This window comes from Gobio gobio, assembly GCF_949357685.1.
Source record: "Gobio gobio genome assembly, chromosome: 18".
Classification (NCBI taxonomy): Eukaryota; Metazoa; Chordata; class Actinopteri; order Cypriniformes; family Gobionidae; genus Gobio; species Gobio gobio.
This window is the reverse complement of record NC_137111.1, coordinates 19,223,222-19,250,590: the sequence shown is the minus strand read 5'-3', so window position 1 is coordinate 19,250,590 and position 27,369 is coordinate 19,223,222. Positions and strand designations below refer to the sequence as shown.

At 43.0% G+C, this 27,369-nt stretch overlaps 1 protein-coding gene across 1 annotated transcript in view; it reads right to left on the bottom strand.

Annotated features, from left to right (window-relative positions):
- Nucleotides 1–13,952, bottom strand: part of slc35f3b (solute carrier family 35 member F3b) — a gene marked incomplete at both ends in the record, with an annotated part of 103,718 nt that extends 89,766 nt beyond the window's left edge. Inside the window, 2 exons of the mRNA XM_079842230.1 lie at nucleotides 11,866–12,080; nucleotides 13,861–13,952. Coding sequence (XP_079698356.1) covers nucleotides 11,866–12,080; nucleotides 13,861–13,952 — 307 coding nt within the window. The remainder of the gene's footprint in view (nucleotides 1–11,865; nucleotides 12,081–13,860) is intronic.
- Between the last annotated feature and the right edge of the window lie 13,417 nt (nucleotides 13,953–27,369).

The window sequence follows — 27,369 nt, the reverse complement described above, 5'->3', positions numbered from 1 at the left end:
CATCCGAAATAGATGCCCGAGCCACCTCAGCTGGCTCCTCTCGATGTGGAGGAGCAGCGGCTCTACTCCGAGTTCCTCCCGAGTGACTGAGCTCCTCACCCTATCTCTAAGGGAGCGCCCAGCCACCCTACGGAGAAAGCTCATTTCGGCCGCCTGTATCCGGGATCTTGTCCTTTCGGTCATGACCCAAAGCTCATGACCATAGGTGAGAGTAGGAACGTAGATTGACCGGTAAATCGAGAGCTTTGCCTTGCAGCTCAGCTCCTTCTTTACCACGACAGACCGGTACATCGACCGCATTACTGCAGAAGCTGCACCGATCCGTCTGTCAATCTCCCGTTCCATCCTTCCCTCACTCGTGAACAAGACCCCAAGATACCTGAACTCCTCCACTTGAGGCAGGAACTCTCCACCCACCTGAAGCGGGCAAGCCACCCTTTTCCGACTGAGAACCATGGCCTCGGACTTGGAGGTGCTGATTCTCATCCCAGCCGCTTCACACTCGGCCGCAAACCGTCCCAGTGCACGCTGAAGGTCCTGGCTCGAGGAAGCCAACACGACAACATCATCCGCAAAAAGCAGTGACGAAATCGCGTGGTCCCCAAACCGGACACTCTCCGGCCCTTGGCTGCGCCTAGAAATTCTGTCCATAAAAAATATGAACAGAACCGGTGACAAAGGGCAGCCCTGCCGGAGTCCAACATGCACCGGGAACAAGTCTGACTTACTGCCGGCAATGCGGACCAAGCTCCTGCTCTGGTCGTACAGGGACCGAACAGCCCTAAGCAGGGGGCCGCCGACCCCATACTCCCAGAGCACCCTCCACAGGATGCCACGAGGAACACAGTCGAATGCCTTCTCCAAATCCACAAAACACATGTGGACTGGTTGGGCAAACTCCCATGAACCCCCCAGCACCCTGGAGAGGGTATAGAGCTGGTCCAGTGTTCCACGACCGGGATGAAAACCACACTGTTCCTCCTGAATCCGAGGTTCCACTATCGGCCGAATTTTCCTCTCCAGTACCCTGGCATAGACTTTCCCGGGGAGGCTGAGAAGTGTGATCCCCCTATAGTTGGAACACACTCTCCGGTCCCCCTTCTTGAAAAGAGGGACCACCACCCCGGTCTGCCAGTCCAGAGGTACTGTCCCCAACCGCCATGCGATGTTGCAGAGGCGTGTCAGCCAAGACAGCCCCACAACATCCAGAGACTTGAGGTACTCAGGGCGGATCTCATCCAACCCCGGTGCCTTGCCACCGAGGAGCTTTTTAACCACCTCGATGACTTCAGCCCGGGTGATGGACGAGTCCACCTCTGAGTCCCCAGCCACTGCTTCCTCAACGGAAGACATGTCGGTGGGATTGAGGAGATCCTCGAAGTATTCCTTCCACCGCCCTACGATATCCCCAGTTGAGGTCAACAGGTGCCCATCTCCACTGTAAACAGTGTTGGTAGGGCACTGCTTCCCCCTCCTGAGGCTTAGAACGGTTTGCCAGAATCTCTTCGAGGCTGACCGATAGTCTTTCTCCATGGCCTCACCAAACTCCTCCCAGGCCCGATTTTTTGCCTCCACGACTACCCGGGCTGCAGTCCGCTTGGCCTGCCGGTACCGGTCAGCTGCCTCCGGAGTCCCACAAGCCATCCAGGCCCGATAGGACTCCTTCTTCAGCTTGACGGCATCCCTTACTTCCGGTGTCCACCACCGGGTTCGGGGATTGCCGCCTCGACAGGCACCAGAGACCTTACGGCCACAGCTCCGAGCAGCCGCAGCGACAATGGAGGTGGAGAACATGGTCCACTCGGACTCAATATCTCCAGACTCCTTCGGGATCTGGTCGAAGCTTCGCCGGAGGTGGGAGTTGAAGATCTCTCTGACAGGGGGCTCGGCCAAACGTTCCCAACAGACCCTCACAGTACGTTTGGGTCTGCCGGGTCTGTCCAGCTTCCTCCCCCGCCATCGGATCCAACTCACCACCAGGTGGTGATCAGTTGACAGCTCCGCCCATCTCTTCACCCGAGTGTCCAAGACATACGGCCGAAGGTCTGATGACACGACCACAAAGTCGATCATCGACCTCCGGCCTAGGGTGTCCTGGTGCCACGTGCACTGATGGACACCCTTATGCTTGAATGGTGTTCGTTATGGACAAGCTGTGGCTAGCACAGAAGTCCAATAACAGAACACCGCTCGGGTTCAGATCAGGGGGGCCGTTCCTCCCAATCACGCCCCTCCAGGTGTCACTGTCACTGCCCACGTGGGCGTTGAAGTCCCCCAGTAGAACGACGGAGTCTCCAGTCGGAGCACTTTCCAGCACCCCTCCCAGAGACTCCAAGAGGGCCGGGTACTCCGCACTGCCATTTGGGCCGTAGGCACAAACGACAGTGAGAGACCTATCCCCGACTCGAAGGCGCAGGGAAGCGACCCTCTCGTTCACCGGGGTGAACTCCAACACATGGCGGCTGAGCTGGGGGGCTATAAGCAAATCCACTCTGGCCCTCCGCCTCTCACCATGGGCAACTCCAGAGTGGTAGAGAGTCCAGCCTCTCTAAGTGTGGTTCCAGAGCCCAAGCTGTGCGTGGAGGTGAGCCCCGACTATCTCTAGTCGGTACCTCTCGACCTCCCGCACAAGCTCAGGCTCCTTCCCCGCCAACGACATTCCACGTCCATAAAGCCAGATTCCGTGTCCAGAGATCGGGTCGTTGGGGGCCTCAACCTCGACTGCCGCCCGATTCGCTATGCACCGGCCCCTTAAGCTCCCTCCTGCAGGTGGTGAGCCACCTCAGTTAATGACATCCCATTCTTAATTTGTATGGTTTAATATGGAGTTGGCCCACCCTTTGCAGCTATAACAGCTTCAACTCTTCTGGGAAGGATTTCCACAAGGTTTAGGTTTAGAATTTTTGACCATTCTTCTAGTGCATTTATGAGGTCAGGCAATAATGTTGGACGAGAAGGCCTGGCTCGCAGTCTCCACTCTAATTCATCCCAAAGGTGTTCTATCGGGTTGAGGTCAGGACTCTGTGCAGGCCAGTCAAACTCCTCCACACCAAATTCGCTCATCCATGTCTTTATGAACCTTGCTTTGTGCACTGGTGCGCAGTCATGTTGGAACAGAAAGGGGCCATCCCCAAACTTTTCATAGAAACTAGGAGGTCTGTAGCTATTGACTCTGAAGACAGTTGGAGACTTATGCACACTCTGCACCTTCGCATGTGCTGACCCCGCTCTGTGATTTTATGTGGCCTACCACTTCATGGCTGAGCTGCTGTTGTTCCCAATTGCTTCCACTTTGCTACAATACAATACTAACAGTTTTGTTCAGTGTACTAACAGTTGACCGTAGAACATTTAGTAGTGAGGACATTTCACGAATGGACTTATTGCACATGTGGCAACCTATCACGGTACCACGCTTTTGATATGAAACAAAGTCTCAACTTTGACATTGTCATTTTTTAAAGAAATGTAAACAATATATACCGTTTTGTGGCTCTTTAATGTGTCGTGATCACTGTAGTGCCTCAGTTAAAGAACCGATTGCTTTGAACCGAATATCTCTTCCTTCTAGTTCATTAATAAGCATGAAATAAACATGAATGAAAACTTACCCTTTAACCCACCCTTAAACCTAACCGTACATTACCCATCAACATTGCTCAAAAAGTTGCCCCATGTATCATCACCTTTATCACATCCTTTCATTGACCATGATGAGAGAAAGATTTAAAAAAAGATAGTTTCAGGCCCTATTTTGTGCTCTATTTGTAGAAAGTGCCGTGAGCTCTCCAAAGCCACCACTTCTTCTAAGCTTGTGTGAACTGGACTCAAGGGCTTACTACAGTGAAAGAGGATATAACAGAGTGCAGAACTGACTCTGTTGGAGTTAAACCACCTTTCTAGAAAAGTAAAAAGTAATGATTCTCATGGGTTTCTCTTGTCTCTGAACCAGCATCAAAACACTCTCTTTATTTCTGCTCACTGATGCTCTGGCGGTTCAGGCACGGACCACTTGGCCTCTTTGGATCTTTGGCAGCTGCCTTGTGTTGCTTTGAAATCTAATGAAAAGTGTTAAGCCTCATTTAGAGCTAACGCAGTCTTTCAAAAAGTAATCCACCTTATATAATATGACTAATCTAACCGTGATTAGCTGCTTGAAGTTTTCTTGGTGTGTTGTTATTTTCACCAACCCCTGACAGGAACTGAATTAAACAAGAATTGAGAGTGTATATTTACTTTGCTGTCAGATGCTGCCACATGTGTCCCTCTAGTCTACATAAAGACCATTAAGGAACAAATAGCTGTTTTTGCCTGCCTCCGCTGTCCTCTGACAGGCCTTCCCCCCGAAGCCAGTTTCTGATGTCCAATTTTATTCTCTGTCCATGAAATTGTGTTTGATTGAAGGGTGAGAATGACAGATGTTGGTCAAGGTTATCACCTATGGCAAAAACTGTAATAGATAATGTCATATTTTTACACGTCACCTCCAGAGTCCAATATTAAAGCCCATATCACAATGAGCAACATGGAGCATAAGAGAAAATCACAAAACATATACTTAAAAGTTCTAATAGACAACAGAGAATAAAAGCTCACAATGTGCTTCCCTACAGCTTTGCAAGTATCTGCAAATCCACTGCTAATGTCTTCTAGGGCACCTGCTAGGCTGTTGTTAGGTATTTGACTCCTGAATGTTACTTTATCAATACTTTATCAAGCACCAACTTATTGGTTCTTCTATAAATTGATAAAAATAACTTGATTTTAACATTTTGTGGAGAATATATAAGAAAAGACTGAAAAAGTCAAGCTGCCACAATGCTAAGATATTCTTTAACATATTGCTATGTCATTGCTAGGGTGTTGTTGTAGATACTTAGGCTTTTGGGTTTGTTCTAATCACTAAGCCTTATATGAGCAGTAGCAATAGTGATGTTTTCTGTAGTAAGCATCACTTATAAGCATAATCAATAATAATAATAATAATAATAATAATAATTTTAAAACAATTAACTTAGAACATTTTTAAACCCACTTAAAAAAAAGGACTCCGACATGGTTTGATTCTTTAGTCCTAAAAATAATCCATGCAAAGAAAGCAAACCACACACACACACACACACACACACACACACACACACACACACACACACACACACACACACACACACACACACACACACACACACACACACACACACACACACACACACACACACACACACACACACACACACACACACACACACACACACACACACACACACACACACACACACACACAGCAAGCTTCAGAAGCATACATAAGTAACGGACTGCAGATAGAGTGTAAATCTACAGTGCTGAAAGGAAACAGGCCTGTTTAGTATATTTGAGAAGCATTTATCAGAGTCTTGTAAGGCTGACAGAGATGGAAACCTCATTGCTTCATCAAATCAACTCAGGCAAGAAAACTGTGTGTTTTTGCTCAGTAGTTTGCTAAGTAAGTGCTGTGTAAGAAACCAAGATGTTCCCTTTCAGTCAGTCACTATGCGTTACGTCAGTGACTGACGGAATGGGGGTCCCAATTTAATTCCGCCACTGCCGCTGTCTTCCAGTGTCCGGCGCAAGCCCCAGCTCCCTGTCGTGAGGCTGGCACGAGCGAAGGGCCAGGCTATATGCAAGAATACCAAGGTAAACTGGGTAGAATTTGACCTGAGTATGGGATGCATATGGAAACTCTGAGGTATCCAGGCCGAAGGGTGGAATGTTTCAACCCCAGGAGTGGCAAGGTGGTCTTTCCAAGGGAAAGACACAAGCTCGGAGGATACTTACCGTGGAAATACACATGTGGGGGTTGCCCAAGCGGGGAACCATGCACATGGAGGCACCTAGCCTAACACGAGGCCTGACCAATGGTGTTGACGTCAACAGTGCTGGAGGAACTCAGGGCTTCCAGAGAAACTCACCTGAGTAGAATAGCGAACTTAACCAGTCCGTGGAGTGAAATGGCGCAGCAAGCGATGACACAGAGCAGGTCCTACTACTGGCCACTGGGAGTGAGTACATGAGTACGAGTACATGAGAGGACACTGGCTCCACTCGCAGACTATAGAACCTCAGCTCTGCCGATGTCTGTTAGCGAGGCGCCATGCCTTGACTGGTGTCCTCCAGTGTGGCTTCCTCTTAGGCTCTACTAAGAGGAAGCCACACTGGAGGACACCACTCAAGCCCGATGCTCTCAGCTGCCCAGGCAAGCATTGACGTAAGCTCTGGATCAGACTCGGGCAACGCTGGCACCCCCGAAGAAGGCAGGGGGTATTTTTTAAATATAAAAATATATCCAGAGGACTCAAGCCCGCCTTGTGACGCTGTGAGTGACATGGTGTCATCCGCCGGAGCCCCGAATGAAACGCTGGGTCCTCGCGAGGAACCAGGCTCATCCGGAAGCACTCGATGCTCCTTATATACCCATGCAGGTGGGATCCATTGTATTTCCCATACCATTGGTTCATTTTCTAATACTCAAAGGTGATAGGGCTCTCTAGCAAAACCCCCATTCTGACATAATGCATAGTGACTGACTGAAAGGGAACTGGAGTAATGGTTGCTGAAAATTCAGCTTCTCCATCACAGGAAAAAATAACATTTAAAACTGTTATTTTTAGAGATGCACCGATACTAAATGTCTCCACAGATACTGATTGCCAATTACACAGAATTACATCGGCCGATATCGAAAGTTTGATCTTCTTATGAAAAAAACCCCCTCAATCCCAACTAATGCTGTAAACCAGGGGTGTCCAACCCTGCTCCTGCAGGGCCACTGTCCTGCAGAGTTTAGCTCCAACCCCAATTGAACACTAGCCTGGTCTTACCAGACTCACGTACATTTCAGTGGTACAGAGAGTCTGGCCACTCTCCATTGACAAGCGTTAACTTCCTTGAAGGCAGGTACTCTGTTGAAGTTTAAAACTATTGTACCTGCCAAGAGCCACTCTGGATCTGCAATTGCCAATGGCTAACGTTTGGTCATGACGCATGTCATGCACCGTTCCCTCTGTTTCTCACATGGAAGTCCATAAAAATAAATGTGCATGCCACCTCAGCGATAAAACCTAAAACTTGTGCATTCGGATTGTGATTTATTCACAGTGGAGGGCGGAGTTTTGTGATCGGGAACGCGCTGCTCACGTGGTCCGTGTCATATGCTTGGTATGATAAGAATAAATGCTGCTGTAAATAACGGCCCAATTCAAATGTTTTACATGCTTTTCTTCTTTTTATTTTTTGAGCGGTGATGAAATATGTTGCTCTTGTAAATACTTGCCAGCATTTAAAGAAATACTAGAAATAAGTCTAGAAATTCATCCAAATTATAGTGAAGCGCAACCGTGCGGTGCTCTGCAGTGGTCAAATAGGATAAAAACAGTGAATTTTGAAGTGATATATTCTTGAAAACTCAGAGATGTGGATTCGGACAGCAATTAAATTACCACACGACCTTGGTGTTTGTCTAAAACAGTAGGTAATTCGGCCAGGGATTTTTACACGGGTGGTGGGAGACGGATGGCAATAAAATCATTGACTATCTCCTGTAAATGATGACAATACCTTCCGACCCCATGAGAAACAATTACCGTCTGAATAGGGCTGAGCTGGAAAGGCTTTAACTTCTGGATATTTGGCAGCGGTGCCACAACGGAATGAATGGCTTCGCTTGCATCTTTCTCCGCCGCCATTACCGAAATACAACTCAAACTAGCGCACGACATCAACGTCATCCTTCTCAGCCACTCCCTCTGTTCGCTGATTGGACCGGTAAAAATTTGTTCGGAGAAAACCTAAGAATATACCGCAGTCCCAGACGGAGTACTGAAGGAAAAGGAAAATTGAGCGGAAGTACGTAGGATGACGGAGCCAGGCTAATTAAACACACCTGAACCAGCTAATCAAGGTTTACTAGGCATATTAGAAACTTATATGAAACATATTAGAAACAGAGGCAAGTTGGAGCAAAACTCTGCAGGACAGTGGCCCTTCAGGACAGAGTTTGGACACCCCTGCTGTAAACTATACTCATTTGGTACATTACTATAATAATATTAGAGGTTCAAATAAATAACAGTGTCCAAACTCTTATAAGTCTTTTAAAGCAGCACTAGGTAACTTTTCAACCTTCATAATATATTTTCAAAACTCTTGTGATGATACATCGACTTACAATAGGTTGAATGACACGTCTGTCATAGCCTGACGGGGTCTGTATCGTTTTTAATCGTACTTTTAAACTTCGGGTTTCGGGTAGTAACCCGAGAACAAAAAGAACTACAAAATTAGACTGCTTTACGGCATATACGTCACTTCCACCACCATCCCCACTTCCTTAAATTCGGACGTGCGTGAAAAAAATCGCTCGCAAATCATTTGTTTGCCGAATGTTATAGTCATGGCCGAAGCAGCACAGAAAAATAAGAAAGCAAAGGTTTTGTCTGAGGAAAGCAAAAAGAGAAAACGAGAAAGTGATCGGATTAAAGGCAGGACAAGGATCAACATTGGGCAGCGTTTGCTCGTTGGCGTGAGCTGAAGGAGGAGGGGCTTAATTCTTGCAAGTAAATACGTAATACATACAAAATCATATTTTAGGATACCTAACATGTCTGTGATATTGGTTTATTTGTCTTTCCTCAAGCTTTAATGCAAATCGATTTTTTCGAATTTGCAGATTCATCTATGGTAGCTTGATATTATAATATTGACGATATATGGTTATTACCTACCACTCAAACATTGAATTGAAGTATCATATAGATTCTGTAAAACGGGAACCAATAGACTAGGCTACTATAATGACGCTGGCTTGTAAACGTGAGCATCACGATCATTTGGCGTTTGAAAAAAATAAAACCCATGAAATTGTATTCATATGACATGCTGAAACATATGCCACTGTACCTGGGATGAAGACATTCACACGTGACGCAAGCAGAACACGCATGTGAACTCCTGCAGTGTTCAGGGCTATCATGGTTGTCATGTCAACAAATGCACGTGCGATGCATCCCCTGATGTAGAGTGACCGTTTACGACAGTAGTAGAGGACAATACTGTTTCACAACTGTAGGGGGAGCCCGAGAGCAAAAGTTACCTAGTGCGGCTTTAAGTTATCCAGGGATAATGCCATGATGTATTGTGTGTGTGTGTGTGTGTGTGCTCGTGACTCTTTAGCTCCGCCCACTGCACGCCTCCACGAGCTCGGCTGTTTTTGGAAAGAATCTGTACAGTGTATCTGTCTTTTATAAATATGATAAAACTAAAGACTCTACAGAGATATGAAGGATGCAATACTACTCTATAGGTATTTAAGATTTACATGAGATTGGCAGAAACTGTGTGTGTTATGTACACTTTAATGCTGTTAATGCGCTTTCGTCATGTTAACTTTTATTCATCACGAGACATTTTGAGTATGAGTTGCAGTCTGATAAAAGTTTTTATCAATTGACCAATGGCCTATAGTGAAAATAATTGCTTTTAATGATACATTGTAATGATACATTGGTGCATCCCTATAGTTATTTTAAAATATAATATTTTAGATTACAATTTTTTCTATATTTTGATCAAGAATAAATGCTGCCTTTTTGAGCATAAAAAACATTAAACATATCACCAACCACAAACTTTTGATTGTGTATATACACTCCACTCTCCTTTTGACTTTTCCTGAGTTTCCGTTTATACAGGATCTTCATCTCCTCTTTATTAAGCTATACTGCCTCCAATGTACTAAAGCCTTATCTTATCACAGTTCATTTCTACTTATATCAAGGGACTCATTTCATGGCTGCCAGGGCAGTAAATACAACAAATGAGGATCACACAAGGAAATGAGTACTCGGAATTATGCATCTAAATTTGACATTCAGCAATAACAACAGTACAGTGCTATTAACATTGATTATGCATTACGCAATTTTATATAAAGTTTTTTCTTTCTTTAAAGGGTTAGTTCACCCAAAAATGAAAATTAGCCCATGATTTACTCACCCTCAAGTCATCCTAGGTGTATATGACATTCTTCTTTCAGACGTTCAGAGTTATATTACATAAATCCAGGCTAATCCAAGCATTAGGATAGCAGTAATAGTTGCTCTGTTTTTGAAGTCCATAAAAAATGCATCTGTCCGTCAAAAAACGTGCTCCACGCGGCTCCGGGGTGTTAATAAAAAAGTATTTAGAAGTAAAAAGTCCTTCTGAAGCGAATCGATGCGTTTGTGTAAGAAAAATATCCTTAAAACTTTATAAAGTAAAGTTTCGGCCGACCGCCTTCCGTGTTCAATTTATGGAAAAAGTGTTGAAAGGTCCTCTGCCGATCGAAAGACTAACATGACCAGGTCCGCTCGTCATGACGTCACGTACGCATCTTGAGTTTCACTTTCAACTTTCAACACTTTTCCACGGAAGGCGATCGGCTGGAACTTTACTTGATAAAGTTTTAAGTATGGATATTTTTCTTACACAAAGGCATCGATTCGCTTCAGAAGGTCTTTATTAGACTTTTTAATATAACTCTGATTATATGCGTCTGAAAGAAGAATGTCTTATACACTTAAGATGACTTGAGGGTGAGTAAATCATGGACTAATTTTCATTTTTGGGTGAACTATCCCTTTAAATAAACACCACTTTGATAGACAGTATGGCTTAATAAAGTCCAAATACTTTTTGGGGGCCACTGTCAGTCAGGACAAATGGGCCTACTGGTAAAGGTTTTTCAAACAAAAGCATTTCTTAATGTGTGTCCCAATGAAAGGTCAATGGGATGATGTTACATAAAAGTCTGACTACAGCTCCTCACCAGACATTACTGTGCCTGTCTCTAAACACTCAGTGGGTCCCAAAACAATCATATACAGATCTTTTATCTAGAGGGAACATTCACACAAAAGGGGATACAAAAGGATTGGGACTGGAAGCTCTTCTCTATATTTGTAAAGCAAAAACACACCTCGCCTTTACCAGGATAGTGCCCATGCCTTTAAAAGTTATGGTTATTTAAAAGGATATGCATCATCAAATGTCTCAAATGCCCCTTGGCCAACAAAAAATTCTTATGGAACAAATAATCAAAGTGTCAAAATTCACAGCCCGATTGCAAATGATCTTGTGCTGTTCTGCCCAAAAGAAAAGGAAAAAAATAAAATACATATCCATTTACATTTATGCATTTGGCAGACGCTTTTATCCAAAGCGACTTACATTGCATTCAAGGTACACATTTTTGCATTTTTTGTCAGTTCTGTCAGTTCTTGCTTTCCCTGGGAATCGAACCCATGACCTTGGCGTTGCTGGCGCCATGCTCTATTGTTTGAGCTACAGGAAAGCCCTACAGAAAAGGGAGATATCCATCTCCCAATCATATCTCCAAGACAGCAATGAGATCAAATCAATATTTTTCTTAATTCTCCAGCTTCTTCGACATTTCTCTTGAGAAAAATACACCAGAAATATAACAGGTTTTCAGAAGAAATTTCAACAATTATCAAACTGAACTCCTAAGATTCAAAAGCCTCCAAAACAAAAATCTGACACCTCATTTTGAACTCAAACATTCTCAAATAATCCCAAAACAAATGATCTGATTTATGGTATAACTGACTACTTTTGTAGCTCTATATTCTTACAGCATGTCAACAATCGTCTCATTTGTGTGTGTGTTTTAATTCCTCCAAAGAGGTGAAACATCTGAAACTCAATCTAATAAACTCTGGGGGGGAAACAACTCAAAGTAATGAAATACTTCTCTAAGAGCACCTCAACACCTTGATGGTCCACAACTGTTCATCACAACAATAAATCCATTGGTAAAAATGAGTTGCTTACTCTTATAAACGGCATTCCACGGCTGGTAGCCATAATAGCCCGTGATTCTCAAGATCCTCTCCTCGATGGACGCGCTGTTGATGTCCTCAACTGATCGCGATGACTTCAGGTCCTCTTTAATCGATTCATCCACCACCAGGTACTTGAGCTGGCGAAGTTGGGGGCTGATGTCGGACAGCCTTCTGGGACTCACCTCGGGCGATTTACGCATTCCGCTGGAGACAAGAACACAAAGTTGGAATCGCGTTGGCTTCGAGCGCTTGACACCGATGGTGAGGTGTGCCAGTGAGAGCGTGGCACACAGACAAACCTTCTCATTACATTAGGATTCGAATAGTTCACCTCTTTAAACAGACGATATGGTGTTTCACAAACACAACCACACCGCGTAAAAGGGCTTCCGAGCGCGCAGCCTTTTGCGTAAAGACGGTGGGTGCGTGAATCTTCACCCTTCACTGGCGTTACGAGCGGAGGAGGCAGAGCGACTGAGAGATGATAACCAGACATGACTGCTGCTCAGTACAGTGTAATCTCCCCTGGTACAGTAGGTCATGATTCATTTCGGGGAAAGTATAGATATACAAATGTGCCACAATTATGGCTTAACGAGTTAAAAATACGTCGAAGAACGCATTTTCAGTTACGCTCAAAACTCAAGTTAAAGGGGAGTTTGGGGGGTAGGCCTACACACACACACACACACACACACACACACACACACACACACACACAGAGAGAGAGAGCTGTGTGTGTGTGTATAGCTATATATATAGAGCATATTAAAAATAATACTGAAAATAACAGTGATACGTAAATAACTTAACAAAACTACAATCAGAGCACGCAATTTTTGCACGTCATAGGCTACGCGTTGAAGTCGCGGTCTAATGCTGCCTTCACGTGCTATCGGAAATTTGACAATTCCCACTTCTGAAGTCGAGATTACGAGCTCATCCCATTCAAATTTCGAAAGTGGAGGGCATTCATGTGCAATTTTTACCAAGGAAACTCGTATTTACGATAATTCCGAGAGCACGTGAAGGCATAAATATAGCAACGGTAAACTGAGCATTGTTTTTTTCTATCAGGATTATCAGGAGGAAAAAAAAATACTTTAATACTAATTTTACATTGTTGTGCTATCATAGAAAAGACGTATAGTTGCACAATTAAAACAATTAAGATAAAAAAACATTGTGTAGGAAAATAAATAAATAAATAAATAAATAAATAAATAACATACATAGCCTACATACATATATGCATACATAGTGGCCAAGCGTGTTTTTTTTGTGTGTTTTTTTTTGGGGGATCATGCAGCTGATCATGTGATGTTCAGATAAGGCTGTCATTTACAAGAACGAACTTAATTTGCATCACAATGTTTTAAAAAAATAGCCTAAATAACAGAACTTGACAGCGACAAATTAGTTGGGTCTAATGCAGCGGTTTGTGGCCAGCGGGAGGCGTGCGCGCTTCGCTTTACGCACCAAATCCACTCACGCCCCGTTTACAATTAACAATTAACGCCACTTCTGGTGCTTACTGATACCCCGTGTTAACAATCTAACTTACATTTAAATTCTAATATACTGAGTCCTTTGAAAGTGTTTTTTACTTACGCGTTTGGCATCACATGAAAGGAAACTGGCATTATTTCCTCTCCAGAAAATATCATATAGGCTAGTTGTTGTAGCCTATATATAGACTAAATAAAACGGCATTAACTTTTAAGACAGATTAATAACTATGAACTGTAACGCCAGTTCTTATATATAGATATCCTTAAGAATGCGCATTGGACGCGTTTCGCCATTTATAGACTTGTGCGTAATGAACTCAATAGTTAGTTTTATTACTGTCATCACTCTAACTGGGCTTTATTTTTTCTCTCTCCCTGAATAGAAAACCAACTAGTGATGCTGCGTAAAGCTGTATCTCCTCTCGTCTCAACACAACACATTCTATTCATGCATTGTTTTTTAAAATACTTACATGGGTATCAGGGTGGTCGGGGGTCCCAGGTAACACATGCAGTCCCTCCGGGGAGGTCCGAGCCTGTCTCCATCACCATACATGATCCCCATGTATGACAGTAGATCACTGCTCACATGCACAGAGACACACGGACTGGTCCGCTCACCCACTCTCACACACTCCAGCCGTGGCATTTACAGATTTTCAGATAGTATTATCTGTCACACCTTCAGCGGTTTTCCAGAACCATAGCGCCATCTGACGGCGAATGACGTTTCGTGCTGAATGTTTTTCTCTGGGTTGTAGAGCTTGAGGGGGAAGTCATTCCACCTGTTGGAAGTAGCTAATAATCAATCGAAATGATCTATGATATTAGTCAGCTTTTTTGATCAAACTCACTGGCTTCTTTTAGGTCTTAAGTAAAAGTACACACTATTTCGCAAGTAGACCTATAGGTTTCGTCAGGGTTTCAAACATTTTAATAACAATGACAAAAAAAAAGTTAGTACGATATGATACGCGTATGATATAGACAGGTAACCATAAGTAGGCCTACGCTTTTCACAATCTGCTTCAGGCGATGTGTCGAAAAAGCATGCCAGTGTTTCCAATAAATATCTTTATAATAGATTTACATACTAATATTAGGGTTAATACTGGTAAAGTGGGACAGTTAAGCTTCATCATTTATATATTTACATGTACAGTATATGCTTCAATTACTAAAAACCAACACTGAGCTCATCATAATAAAGTATATGTGATAAAAAAATGTAGGTTCTGTAGCTATGACACATTTTCTGGGGGTGTGGCAAATCATACTTAACAACCTTGCAGTGAACCGTGATGGTAAAGTAAAATGACATAGCATTCTGAGGTGAATAATGTTAATGTTATAAAAAGAAGAAAAAAAATAATGGGTTGTTTGTAATTGTTGTATATTATGTTATAGAATGAAATGGTGAATTAGAATTTTTAAAAATCACATTCATATTAATCTTTTTTTGTGTGTGATTTTGACACTGTCCCAGATTGCCAATAGGGTCAGTCATTCAAATAATTTAAAACAAGACAGATGGCCGGGACATTTGCAATATTTGCAAAACCAGATATGGCCTTTTTCTTCTTTTAGATCAATCTTTTAGGTTGATGTTTAGCTACCCAAATTACTTTTTGCATTGTATGAGACAAACTTCTACAGACTGTCCCCCGAAAATTACCCTTTAAAAAAAAAAAAAAAAAGGTTTAGGTTATACTTAGAAGGGAGAGGTTATTATGTGAGTATTGGTGACCATAGGTCTGAGTTGACCTCCATCAATTCTTGCGCCACTCCTATTCAACCTGTACATGCTCCCACTGAGCAAAATAATGAGAAAGTACCAAATTGCCTACCACAGCTATGCAGATGACACCCAGACGCCCTAGTGCCTAATGACTACAGCCACATTGACTCCCTGTGCAAATGCATTGATGAAATTAACAACTGGATGTGCCAAAACTTTAGTTAAACAAAGACAAAACTCATTGCATTTGGAAACAAAGATGAAATTCTCAAGGTGAACGCATATCTTGAGGCTAGGGGTCTAAAAACAAAAAATCAAGTCAGGAATCTTGGTGTGATTCTGGAGTTGGACCTTAGTTTCAGTAATCATGTAATAGCAATAACTAAATCAGCAAACTATCATCTAAAAATATTGCAAGAATGAGATGCTTTGTTCATTGCAAATTTCCCAGTGTTAAATTAACACTGCTCAGAGTTTATATAATCCACACCCAGAGTGTGTGAAACTCTGAATCAGTGTTGAAGTTAGTGAGATAATTAAGATATTAATTGAGTGATGATTGCGCATTAATGATGAACACCTGAAATCTTCAGAATCACTGAAGAAAAGAAAAACAGCCTTAGATGAAATCAACTGAAGATAAAAGAAGACATTAAATCTCTGAAGATCTCAGCAGAGGAGGATTAAACAACTCCACAAACAGTATTACCAGCTTCACACATTACTAACCAGATTGACTTTATGTCTGTTATACGTCTACAGAAGCTCTTATTGAGAATAAACCGTTTTTGTAGTTGATTTTGTGTTGAAAATTGTTTGTTTTTTATGTCACCACCATTGTGATCAGTGTTTTCTTTAGTTGGGCAGTTTGACACATTTTTAACGTTAGTGTTCTCTGGCTGCTGTAACTGAGTTTGCTATGGCAAGAAAAGCAAGATAAACACAATCAGATGCTGTCGGTTGCTTGATGATACGAATATGATCATTGTGGAATGGCTTAATTCACCGATCTTATGACTGACATGAGCAATATACTATTAATTTAGTTTTATTGTGATTTTAGAAAAGATCCAGCACGGTTTTAATTAGAAAAGCTGAATACGTTTTTTAAGCAGATTGTACACTAAGCACTTTGACCTCCTGTGAAATATACTCACACACAGACATCAAAAATCAGCATATGAATCTCAACAATGGTGACACGCTTCATGCCACAATGCCTTCTGGGAGCCATGGATGAGTTTTGCATAATGCACTCAGAATGCATTGCATGTCACCATTGTTGAGATTCATAGGCTGATTCTTGATGTCTGTGTGTGAGTAAATCTCGGTGGAGTTAACAGTGCTTATTGTGTGATGTGTAATTAAACCGGAGAACAAAACTTATGTACACGTTTTAAAAATCGTTCTGTTTATCTGATGAAAACACTGTTGGATCTCCTGCTGTAAAGTCACAAGGCTACTATAATCAATGACTCTCAGGAGATCAGCAAATAAGGCCACTATGTGATGATAACAACTGTATCATCAACAACAAGCCAAAATCATCTGTCATCAATTTGTCATAATCAATTTTCTCTCACTTTTGCAGTTACAGCAGCCAGTGAAAAAAATATGTTAAAAAGTCAAGGGTCAAGAGCCCGACTAAAGCAAACACTGATCAACATTATGGTCACTTCAAACTAAACTATTATTTTCAATAAATCATCAACATCTAAACCTCAATAAGAGCTTCTGTAGTTGTCTGACAGAAATAAAGTCAGTCTGGCTAGTAATGCGTGAAGCTGGTAATGCTGTTTGTGGAGTTGTTTAATCCTCCTCTGCTGAGATCTTCAGAGATTTAATGTCTTCTTTTATCTTCAGTTGATTTCATCTAAAGCTGTTGCTGAAGTCAGTTGTAGTTCTTGTGTTTCTCTTTCCTTCTGTGATTCTGCTCATTACCATCAGGTGTTCATCATTAATTCTCAATCATCCCTCAATTAATCTCTTAATTATCTCATTAACTTCAACACTGATTCAGTGTTACTTATAACACTATATGAGTGTAAATTATATAAACTCTGAGCAGTGTTAATTTAACACTGGGAAATTTGCAGTGTTTCCAGTCAAGACTTAGAGAAACTTGTTCATGCTTTCATCACCAGCAGGGTGGATTATTGGTATAGACTCCTCAACAGCCTTCTCAAAAAGAACCGTTAGACAGCTTCAGCTCATAACGAACACTGCTGCCAGGATTCTGAGCAGTCCAGAAAATATGACCATATCACATCAGTCCTTAGTTCTTTACACTGGCTTCCAGTTTCATTTAGAATTTATTTTAAAGTACTGTTACTTGTTTATAAATCACTCAATGGCCTAGGACTTCAATACATTGCAGATATGCTCACTGAATATATACCCAACAGATCACTCAGATCATTAGGATCAAGTCAGTTAGAAATACCAAGTTTTCACTCAATGCAAGGAGAGTCTGCTTTTAGCTATAATGCCAGCCACAGCTGGAACCAGCTTCCTGAACAAATTAGATGTGCTCCAAAATTAGCCACTTTCAAATCCCGACTCAAAACACATCTGTTTAGCTGTGCATTTACTGAATGAGCACTGTGCCGCTGTATGTCCGACTGATGGCACTTTATCTTATCTATGTATCATCTTTTGTTTGTTTTAATTATTTTGATAACTGTTTTAATGTAACCTTGTGCATTTATTGAATGAGGACTGTGCCACTAGACTGGGTAAACTAAGTTCAATCTGCCGGCAATTTGATTTCGCCCTGCAGCTCAGGCTGGAAACCTGTACATATTTCTATCCTGCTTCTGTTACAAATTTGCGGGAAACAATCACAAACTGGCTTATCCACCTGGCGCGCTATTGGCGGGTTTAACAAAATGACGGATAGAGAATCGATGGATCGTTGGTCTGATTGGTTGAAGGACTATCCAATTGCGTACAGAGTAGGGCTGGTCCGAATACCATTTTTTGAGCTTCGAAGCTTTGGTAGTAATCAACATTGAATATTCGAATCTTCGGAGGGAAGGAGCTGAACATATCCTTCTCTCTCAAAAAGGCAGGAATCTGGAGAAGTGGCGCGCCTCACGCGGGCAGGGCTTATATGCTCCAAGAACTGCATTAGTGATACAAAACACACAGGTCTGTTACGTCCCAGTTTTGATATATTATGGTAGTAAAAATCGTTTTGTTCAATTAGAGAACAGATTAACTACAATTAAAAACAGAAAGTGCTGCGTGAGCTGAACGAAAGTCGCAGCACAAACTGCAGCAGAAGTCATATCTCATTCATCACGAGAGTGAGGAGCTGAATGACAAGATGATCGCGGAAGATTTGGTTTCAAAGCTATTTAAAAGAGTTTGTCATTGTACTGTTTTGTTGTTGTGTTTTTCATGAAGAATAATAGACTAATGAACCCACAATTTAAGCAACCCACCCCGAATTGGCAAACTGAAAGTAAACTGTGCACGGCTGCATTCGTTCACAGCCACTCAGTGCACAAGCACTGCAATGTGATGGTGAGGGAATTTTTTCTCACCGTCACATCCCTAACGGGTAAAAAGGATAATACATTTTGATTCTATTATTCTATTTTCCACAATGTCAAACCAACGCAGCTTAACCCAAAATGCAAGCTCAGGCATGGGCTTCTTCCATATAAGCTTGTGTAGTTGTGCGCTCTAGACAGAGAATACTCCGTTGCAGGGAACACTAAGAAGCAAATATATTTATTAAGAATAACGAGGTTGGGTTCCTATTCAACTGTCCATCCTATTATAAATGGCTAGGCTATAAGATAATTGTAAAAAAAAAAAAAAGAGTATTTTATTTCGGAAGATTTTATAGTGTAAACGTATGCAAGCACGAATCGCTTCGAGGGGGATGCCAGGTGTGCGAAAAAAAAAAAGAATATTTGAATCCCAATTTTGAAAATCGAATACCAACCCATTGAACAAATATTCAAATATTCTGGACCAGCCCTAGTACAGTCATTTGAACTATGCCCATTGATCATGCTTCTTGTGGTCTGATTGGTTGAAGTACTATACAATTTCGTACAGAGTCATTTGAACTATGCCCAGTTGATCACGTCTCTTGTGGTCTGATTGGTTGAAGGACTATCCAATTTCGTACAGAGTCATTTGAACTAGTGTTGTTTTTGGCGGCCTGTTTTCATTTTAGTTTTAGTCTAGTCTTTGTGTCAAGCAGTCCTTTTAGTTTTTATTAGTTTTAGTCATAGTCATACTCTTTTTAGTCTAGTCAAGTTTTAGTCGACTAAAAGTCTGAGCATTTTAGTCTTATTTTAGTCAGAATTATCTATGACTATTTTCGTCTAGTTTTAGTCGACGAAAACTAATGACATTTTAGTCAAGTTTTAGTCAATGAAAATTGTATTTTAGTCTCTTTTTAGTAATGCAATTCTATTTAACCCAGTCAATATAGTATAAGTACGTATTATAGACAAAACCAAAATCTTCTTTTAGCCAAACCCATTTCAAACAATGTTATCTTATTATATTATTGTTACCTTATAGACTCAAGAATACATCCATTCCAGACACGGAAGACGCTCTGATTTGAAGTTACAACATATTTATTTTACCAACTAAACAAGTACACACACATACATTTAAATAAAATAAATAAAAACATTGAGATGTCTCTTAAGGTTTGTGGTGTTTTTTCCTGTGATTTTTGTGGCCACATTTCTCCCCATCTATTTCCACAACACCCGTTTTATTTTCCACTTCAATGTAATAAAAGTTTTTCCAAATGTCTTAATAAGAATAAATGCATATTTAATTTAATAGGAAAATAATATCCAAATTATTATTTAATTATTTATGTTTAAAATTAGACCCACATTATAGTTAAAATGTTTTTCTGTCTTGTATTTTATCTCAAAATAAAGGATGTAATTTTATTCCACATGGAAATTAGTGGAAATAAGTGAATATAGCCTCTTATTCGCTTAAGAGGTATTCATAATGCTGCGGTTATTTTAACATATATAATTGCTGCCGTTATAACGGCACATTTAAAATGTTTACGTGCTTTTCTTTCTTTCTTTGTTTGAGCGGTGATGAAATATCTTGCTCTTGTAAATACTTGCCAATATTTCAGTAATACAAGTCTAGATCTTTAAAATGCATCAAAATAACAGCGAAGCACAACCGCACGGTGCTCTGCAGTGGCCAAAAAGGATATAAACCGTGAATTCTGAAGTGATTGAAAACTCAGAGATGTGGATTCAGACGGCACCACACGACCTTGGTGTTTGTCAAACAGTAATTCAGTTAGGTAATTCGGCCGGAGATTTTTACACGGGTGGTGGGAGAAAAACACTGATATTCTGCATTAAGACGACAATAAAATCACTGACTAGCTCCTGTAAATAATGAAGACACCTTACGACCGCAGGACAAACAATTACCGTCCGAATAGGGCTTACGAACCCCAACTGGCCGGCCATCGGACCCGTTCACTCACCGGAGACGCCGCGCGAGTGGGATTTGAAGAGAGTGATGTGGCCTGTGTCTGCGCAGTGAGACCTGATGCAGCCCCTGATTGAGACGCACAGAAATACTGCAAAATAAAAACACGACTTTTCGTCTCGTCTCATTTTCGTCAACGAAAATGAAGAGACATTTTAGCATAGTTTTTATTTTGTGAACCACATTTAGTCTCGTTTTTATTCGTCATCGTCACATGACCAGCATTTACGTTGCGTCTCGTCTCGTTTTCGTCACGTTATAAAGGTTCGTTGACGAAGATATTTAGTCATACTTTTCGTTGACGAAAACAACACTAATTTGAACTATGCCTGTTGATCACGCCTCTTGTGCAGTAGAAAATGCAGACTCCCCAGACAATGTATTATCTCTAGCCTTGGCTACTGTATATAGACCTCCAGGGCCCTATGCTGATTTCCTAAAAGAGTTTGCAGACTTTCTCTCAGATCTATTAGTCAACGTCGATAAAGCATTAATTGTTGGAGATTTTAACATACACGTAGATAACACAAATTATGCGTTAGGGGCTGCGTTTACAGATCTATTAAATTCCTTTGGGGTCAAGCAAAACGTCACTGGTCCCACTCATCGTCTTAATCACACACTAGATTTAATTATATCACATGGAACCAACCCAACCGATATAGATATTATACCGCAAAGTGATGATGTCACTGACCATTACATGGTAACTTGCATACTGCGTACTGCTGAAATCTGTCATGTTGCGCCACGTTATCGACCAGGCAGAACAATTCTTCCAACCACTATAGATAGATTCTCAAATAGCTTACCTGATCTGTCTCAGCTGCTAAGTGAACCCAAACAAACAGATGAACTAGAGGAAATGACTAGCAGTATGAGCACCATTTTCTCAAGTACATTAGAAATTGTAGCACCAATTAGATTAAAAAAGGTTAAAGAGAAAACTAAAGCACCATGGTACAACAGTGCTACACATGTTATCAAGAGAGAAACTCGTAACTTAGAGCGTAAATGGAAACAAACTAATTTAGAGGTCTTTAGAATCGCATGGAAAGATAGTATGTCACGTTATAAAAAGGCCCTAAAAGCAGCCAGCGCTGAGCATCTCCGCAAACTAATAGAAAATAACCAAAATAATCCAAGGTTTTTATTTAACACTGTGGCTAGACTAACAAATAAACAAGCATCGCCTGAACAAAATATTCCGTTACAGTTTAGTAGTAATGATTTTATGAACTTCTTCGCTGACAAAATAGAAAGCATCAGAAACAAAATTGTAAATGTAAAATCATTAATGATGTCTTATGATTCAACCGCAATTATCGCCCCTCAAGAACTACTACACCGCTTTACAACCATAGGACAGGAAGAGCTAAATAAACTTATCATTGCATCTAAACCAACAACATGTTTATTAGATCCAATACCCACTAAACTACTGAAAGAGTTGTTCCCTTTCGTTCAGTCACTACGACGTAACGTTAGTGACTAACTAATGGGGGTTTCGCTTAGAAGCCTATCATCTTCAAGCTTAGAGAAAACGCCCAATGGCGTGCCAATGCCATGGGGCATGCGGAATTTGCATACGTAACTCCGCCTCACCGCGTGAGTATATAAGGAAGTACGAGGCAATATCGCATTATGTTTCTGCTTTCGGAGCCAAGAGAACCTACCTCTTCACTCCTACAGCCTTCTGAGACTCTGTCAGCTTCTTCGAGACGAGCAGCTTTCCAGTCGGTGTTGGTGTAACGGCGCTTTCCAGTGATCGCATACTTCCTGCCTGCTGATCTGCGCAGTGGTCCGTTTGACAGCTGGTGTGTGTTTCCCTGGGCACTTCGGCATCGGCTGCGAGGCTTTCCTCTCACAAAAAGAGCTTGCGCGTGGCACGTCTTTTTCAAGACGGCTCGCCCGTGCACTTCCGGGTGCGATCGATTTCCGCTGCTGTCTATGGGCGCATTCACTGCTCGAGCGTGTTTGGGCTTCAGCACGTTCGGGCAGTGTTTGCGGATGTGTCACGTTTCCATTGCGGGAACGTGACCATCGCGATGTCGCGGTCGAGACTCAATGATCTCCGTGAGGAGAGAGAGTCCCCTCTGCCACACCCCAATCTACCGTCCCCGAGTGAGATGGTACTTTGGCTGGTGGCCAGGGTGACCTGAGGGCGGTGCTGTGGTATTAAGAACCCCGACGTTCATTCCTTGGGCCACGCCCCCCTCTTACACATCGCCTCCCGCGAGTGTTGGACTGAATTAGCGGCCCGTCTCTGACGCCCCGTTCGTTCAGTTCACGCTCCGGATAGCAGTGAGATGTCGATCGCCGCATCCCAAGGTGGGCTGGAGTCCTTTGGGGATGACGATTAGGTTGTGCTCCGCCTCCGGGTGTGTCAGCACTGCCTGATCCGACCTAAAGTTGACAGCCATGTTATCTCGGGCAGCCGCGAGTCTCGTGCTGGTGTGGAACTCCGCCCAGTCGCGGGTGCGCGTGGTTGCGCGATTGGTTTTTGGGGGCGGCACCCGACAGCTGTTGGGCCCCGCCCCCAATGCCTTTCGCTCCCGGGGTGCATGAGGAGATCACACGGTCCCGGAAGTCCCCGTGCTTCCCGCGACCGTTTGGTGGCCTCCTCCGCCTTCTCTGCCCTTGATGGGGCCGCGGCCTAGGGTACACTGGGGCCCCCTCCCCCCCACTGTTGAACTCTCTGTTGCGCACTACGGTGTCCACAGAGGGCTTTGACGTGGCGTGGTGTGGCTGTCCTAAGCACCCTCCCAAAGCCTGTGGGCCCGTCTACTTCGGTGGCGTGGTCCTGCAGAGCTACGGGCAGGCCGCCGCCCCTTTGCACATGCACAAGGGTGGAGCCGACCCAGGGCTCTTCATTGAGCTGCGTGCCGCAACTGTTCCCGCCCCCGGGCGGTGAAGGTGGCCACACGCTCCCTGAGTCGGGCGATGTCCACAGCTGTGGTCCGGGAGAACACCTGGCCTTACCTGGTGATGTGGAGGACGTCGAGCGGGCCCGCCTCCTCAACTCACCCATATCCCGGGCTGGCCTCTTCGGCGGCGCGACTGAGAACTGCTCCCAACAGTTCTCGGCCGCCCCAGAGCAGACTGAGGCTGTAACACGTACTGCCCCGGCGGCCAGCTGCTGCACCAGCCGCCGGCTCAGTCGCCTCAGTCCGCTCGCCGCCGAGGGCGCCCTCCCTCTTCCCGCCCGGCCCCAGCAGCAGCCTTCACCTGGGCCGCGCCGTGGAGGTGGTTGAGGATGTCGCCCAGTCCGCTCCCCAGACTGGTTAAACGCCAGGCTGGAGGTGGACAACTCAGAGATGGGTTCCAGTTCTTCCCAGGGGATGGTAGCAGGGCCTCTCCTTCCCCCGGTGGAGGGCCGGGGGAAAATCCTTCCGCTGCTGGCCCCCGGGCTAGCAGCGCTTGGGAAGAACTCATGTTCCTGTCTCTGAGGACCCAGAGACCGGTGATGACAGTGCGCGCCACCCTCGGGTCTCGCCACTCGCATCCCTCTCTGTCGCCAGCCCCCTGGCAGAGCAGACCCCAGTGGAACGTGTGTCCTTCCCTGGTCTCCTCTGTCAGGACGCAGCCGTTAACCGTGCCCCAACCCCGGGACGCCCAACAGCCTCCCCTGTCCGGGCCGGTAACGCTGCCTCGCTGCCCCACCCTGGGTACGTCTGCCATCCGTATGACCCCGTTGGTGCAGTCTCTGGAAGCATGGCTTCAGCTTCCGGGGCTGTCCCGCTGGGTTGCGCGGACCGTCAGGCTCGGCTACGCGATTCAGTTCGCGCAGGCTCCTCCCCGTTACAGGGGAGTCCGCTATACCGTGACGGGGCCCCATTGCCACCCTACTGGCGAAGGGTGCGATCGAGCCTGTCCCTCCGGCCGAAATGAAGTCGGGGTTCTACAGCCCCTACTTCATTGTACCCAAGAAAACCGGTGGGTTACGACCAATCCTGGACCTTCGCATCTTGAACCGATCCCTTCACCGGCTTCCGTTCAAGATGTTGACTGCGAAACGCCTTTCGAATGCGTTCGTCCTTACGATTGGTTTGCAGCGATCGACCTGAAGGACGCCTACTTCCATGTCTCCATCCTTCCTCGACACAGATCGTTCCTACGGTTTGCTTTCGAGGGGCGGGCATATCAGTACGCGGTTCTCCCGTTCGGGCTATCTCTGTCCCCTCGTGTCTTCACGAAGATTGCCGAGGCAGCCCTTGCGACAAATGATTTACTTCTAGCTTCTGACCAAGGCTGTATCTCAATACTAGTTCTACTCGATCTTAGTGCTGCGTTCGATACTATAGATCATAAAATACTATTAGATCGACTTAAAAAAAACACACTGGTGTTCAGGGACAGGCATTAAACTGGTTTAGATCGTATTTATCAGACCGCTACCATTTTGTCTGTCTAAATGGGGAAAAATCAAAGATAACATCAGTAGACTATGGGGTGCCGCAAGGATCCGTGCTAGGCCCTCTGCTATTCTCTATATATATGCTGCCACTTGGTAATATTATAAGAAAACATGGAATTAATTTCCACTGTTATGCTGATGACACTCAATTATATATTTCATCACGACCAGATGAAAACGCTAAATTATCTAAACTGACAGCGTGTGTTGATGATATTAAACACTGGATGACGTGTACTTTTCTGCTATTGAATTCAGATCGGAGGTATTACTTATTGGTCCAAAAAACTGCCCACAAAACCTCTCACAATACAACTTTAACTTAGAAGGATGTCCTGTCACTTTATCCGATACAGTAAAAGACCTGGGTGTTATATTAGACCGCAACTTGTCTTTCGAAAATCATATTTCATATGTTACAAGAACGGCATTTTTCCACCTTAGAAACATTGCTAAGCTACGTAACATGCTATCTATCTCTGATGCAGAAAAGTTAGTTCATGCATTCATGACCTCGAGACTAGATTACTGTAATGCTTTATTTGCTGGTTGTCCCGCATCATCAATAAACAAGCTACAGTTAGTCCAAAACGCAGCTGCTAGAGTTCTTACTAGGTCAAGAAAATATGATCATATAACACCAATTTTATCATCTCTACTGGTTACCTATTAAGTTCCGTATCAATTACAAAGTATTGCTACTGACCTATAAAGCCCTAAATGGTTTAGCTCCAGTGTATTTAACGGATCTTTTATCGCCCTACAATCCATCGCGCTCTTTAAGATCACTAAACTCGAGGCTTCTGGTCATTCCTAGGATATCTAAGTCCACTAAAGGAGGGAGGGCATTTTCACATTTAGCTCCTAAACTCTGGAATAGTCTTCCTGATATTGTTCGAGGTTCAGACTCGCTGTCCCAGTTTAAAACTAGATTAAAGACGCATCTCTTTAGCCAAGCATTCACATTATAAATACGTTTTATACTACAGTTAAATCGCACCAACAGCATTAATATTCTGAACAGCAGCTATGCTAATTATTTCCCATCTGCTTTTCTGTTGTTATCTCGGGACACTAGTCCCGAGGTAACTAGTTCGTCAGCTCCAGTTTGTTATCCAGCCTCTCATGGAGACTTCAGATGCCCCTGTGATGAGAGGTTGTTATGGCCTAAAATAATACATGATTGATTAACTTATCCTAACATTTTTCTTTAACATTCTCTTTCTAACATTTTTCAATGTACATTTATGAAATGCACTTTCTGTGAAGCTGCTTTGAAACAATGTGTATTGTGAAAAGCGCAATACAAATAAATTTGAATTGAATTGAATTGAATTGAACAATGTTCAATCTCTGGTGATAGCCAGACAACTGTGCCACTGTACATGACTTTTATTTCTTATGCATATATGTGATTATTTATCATTATTTTAATACCTTTTCTGTGTAAAGCACTTTGAATTACCATTGTGTAGGAAATGTGCTATATAAATAAACATGCCTTGCCTTATATTTAATGATCCATCATTTTTTTGTTTTTTTTTTGTTTTTTGTCCATACATGTTCCCACAAGTATAATAAAACCTGGAATCAACTACTTTGTCTGAATCAACAACTCCCCATGAGAAAACGGCTTAATGAATACACTAAATTATGTCTTAATGAAAGTGTTTCTTTGGGGGTTTAGGTTTGGAAGAGGATAAAAATACCATTAGCTCAGTATAAATACACGAGTAAAGCAAACAGAGCTAGTCCTCTGGTCAAAAATACAGAGGAACAAAGTTTTCAGAAACTCCCCCAACAAAGTATGAGCAGCAGAAATATTACAGTTCTCTGTGTTGGTTTTGGTGAAAACATTCTTATTATTTTTCCACTGAGAAGTTTACACACACAAATAATGTGTCCTTATTATAACGTACAAGTACTCTTCAGTGGCTAAAAATAGATGACATCTTAAGAGCTTGCAATTTATCCTGCTCATGTCTGTTTTTCAGCCAGAAAAACAGTCCCCATTATTGTATCAAATCAAACCATAATAACAGATAAAAGAAAGTAGAAAAGAGCCATTCAAATTTTAAAAAGACCTTGGTTTTCCACGGTCTCCCTCTAATAAAATTTCTCTGAATAAGGTAGCTATAGTTTGCGTCTTTAGAAAATATCTGTTGAAAGAGTTTTTCAGACCCCACACAGAGTAGTCAAAATATAGTTAACACTCGTCAAAGGAGTCTAATGTAGCACCTCATCTGTTGTAGCTGGCCAGAATGATGACGGTTGAGACTTTTTGAGAAGGTAGGATGAGATGTTCTTGCTTTCTCCCACAGA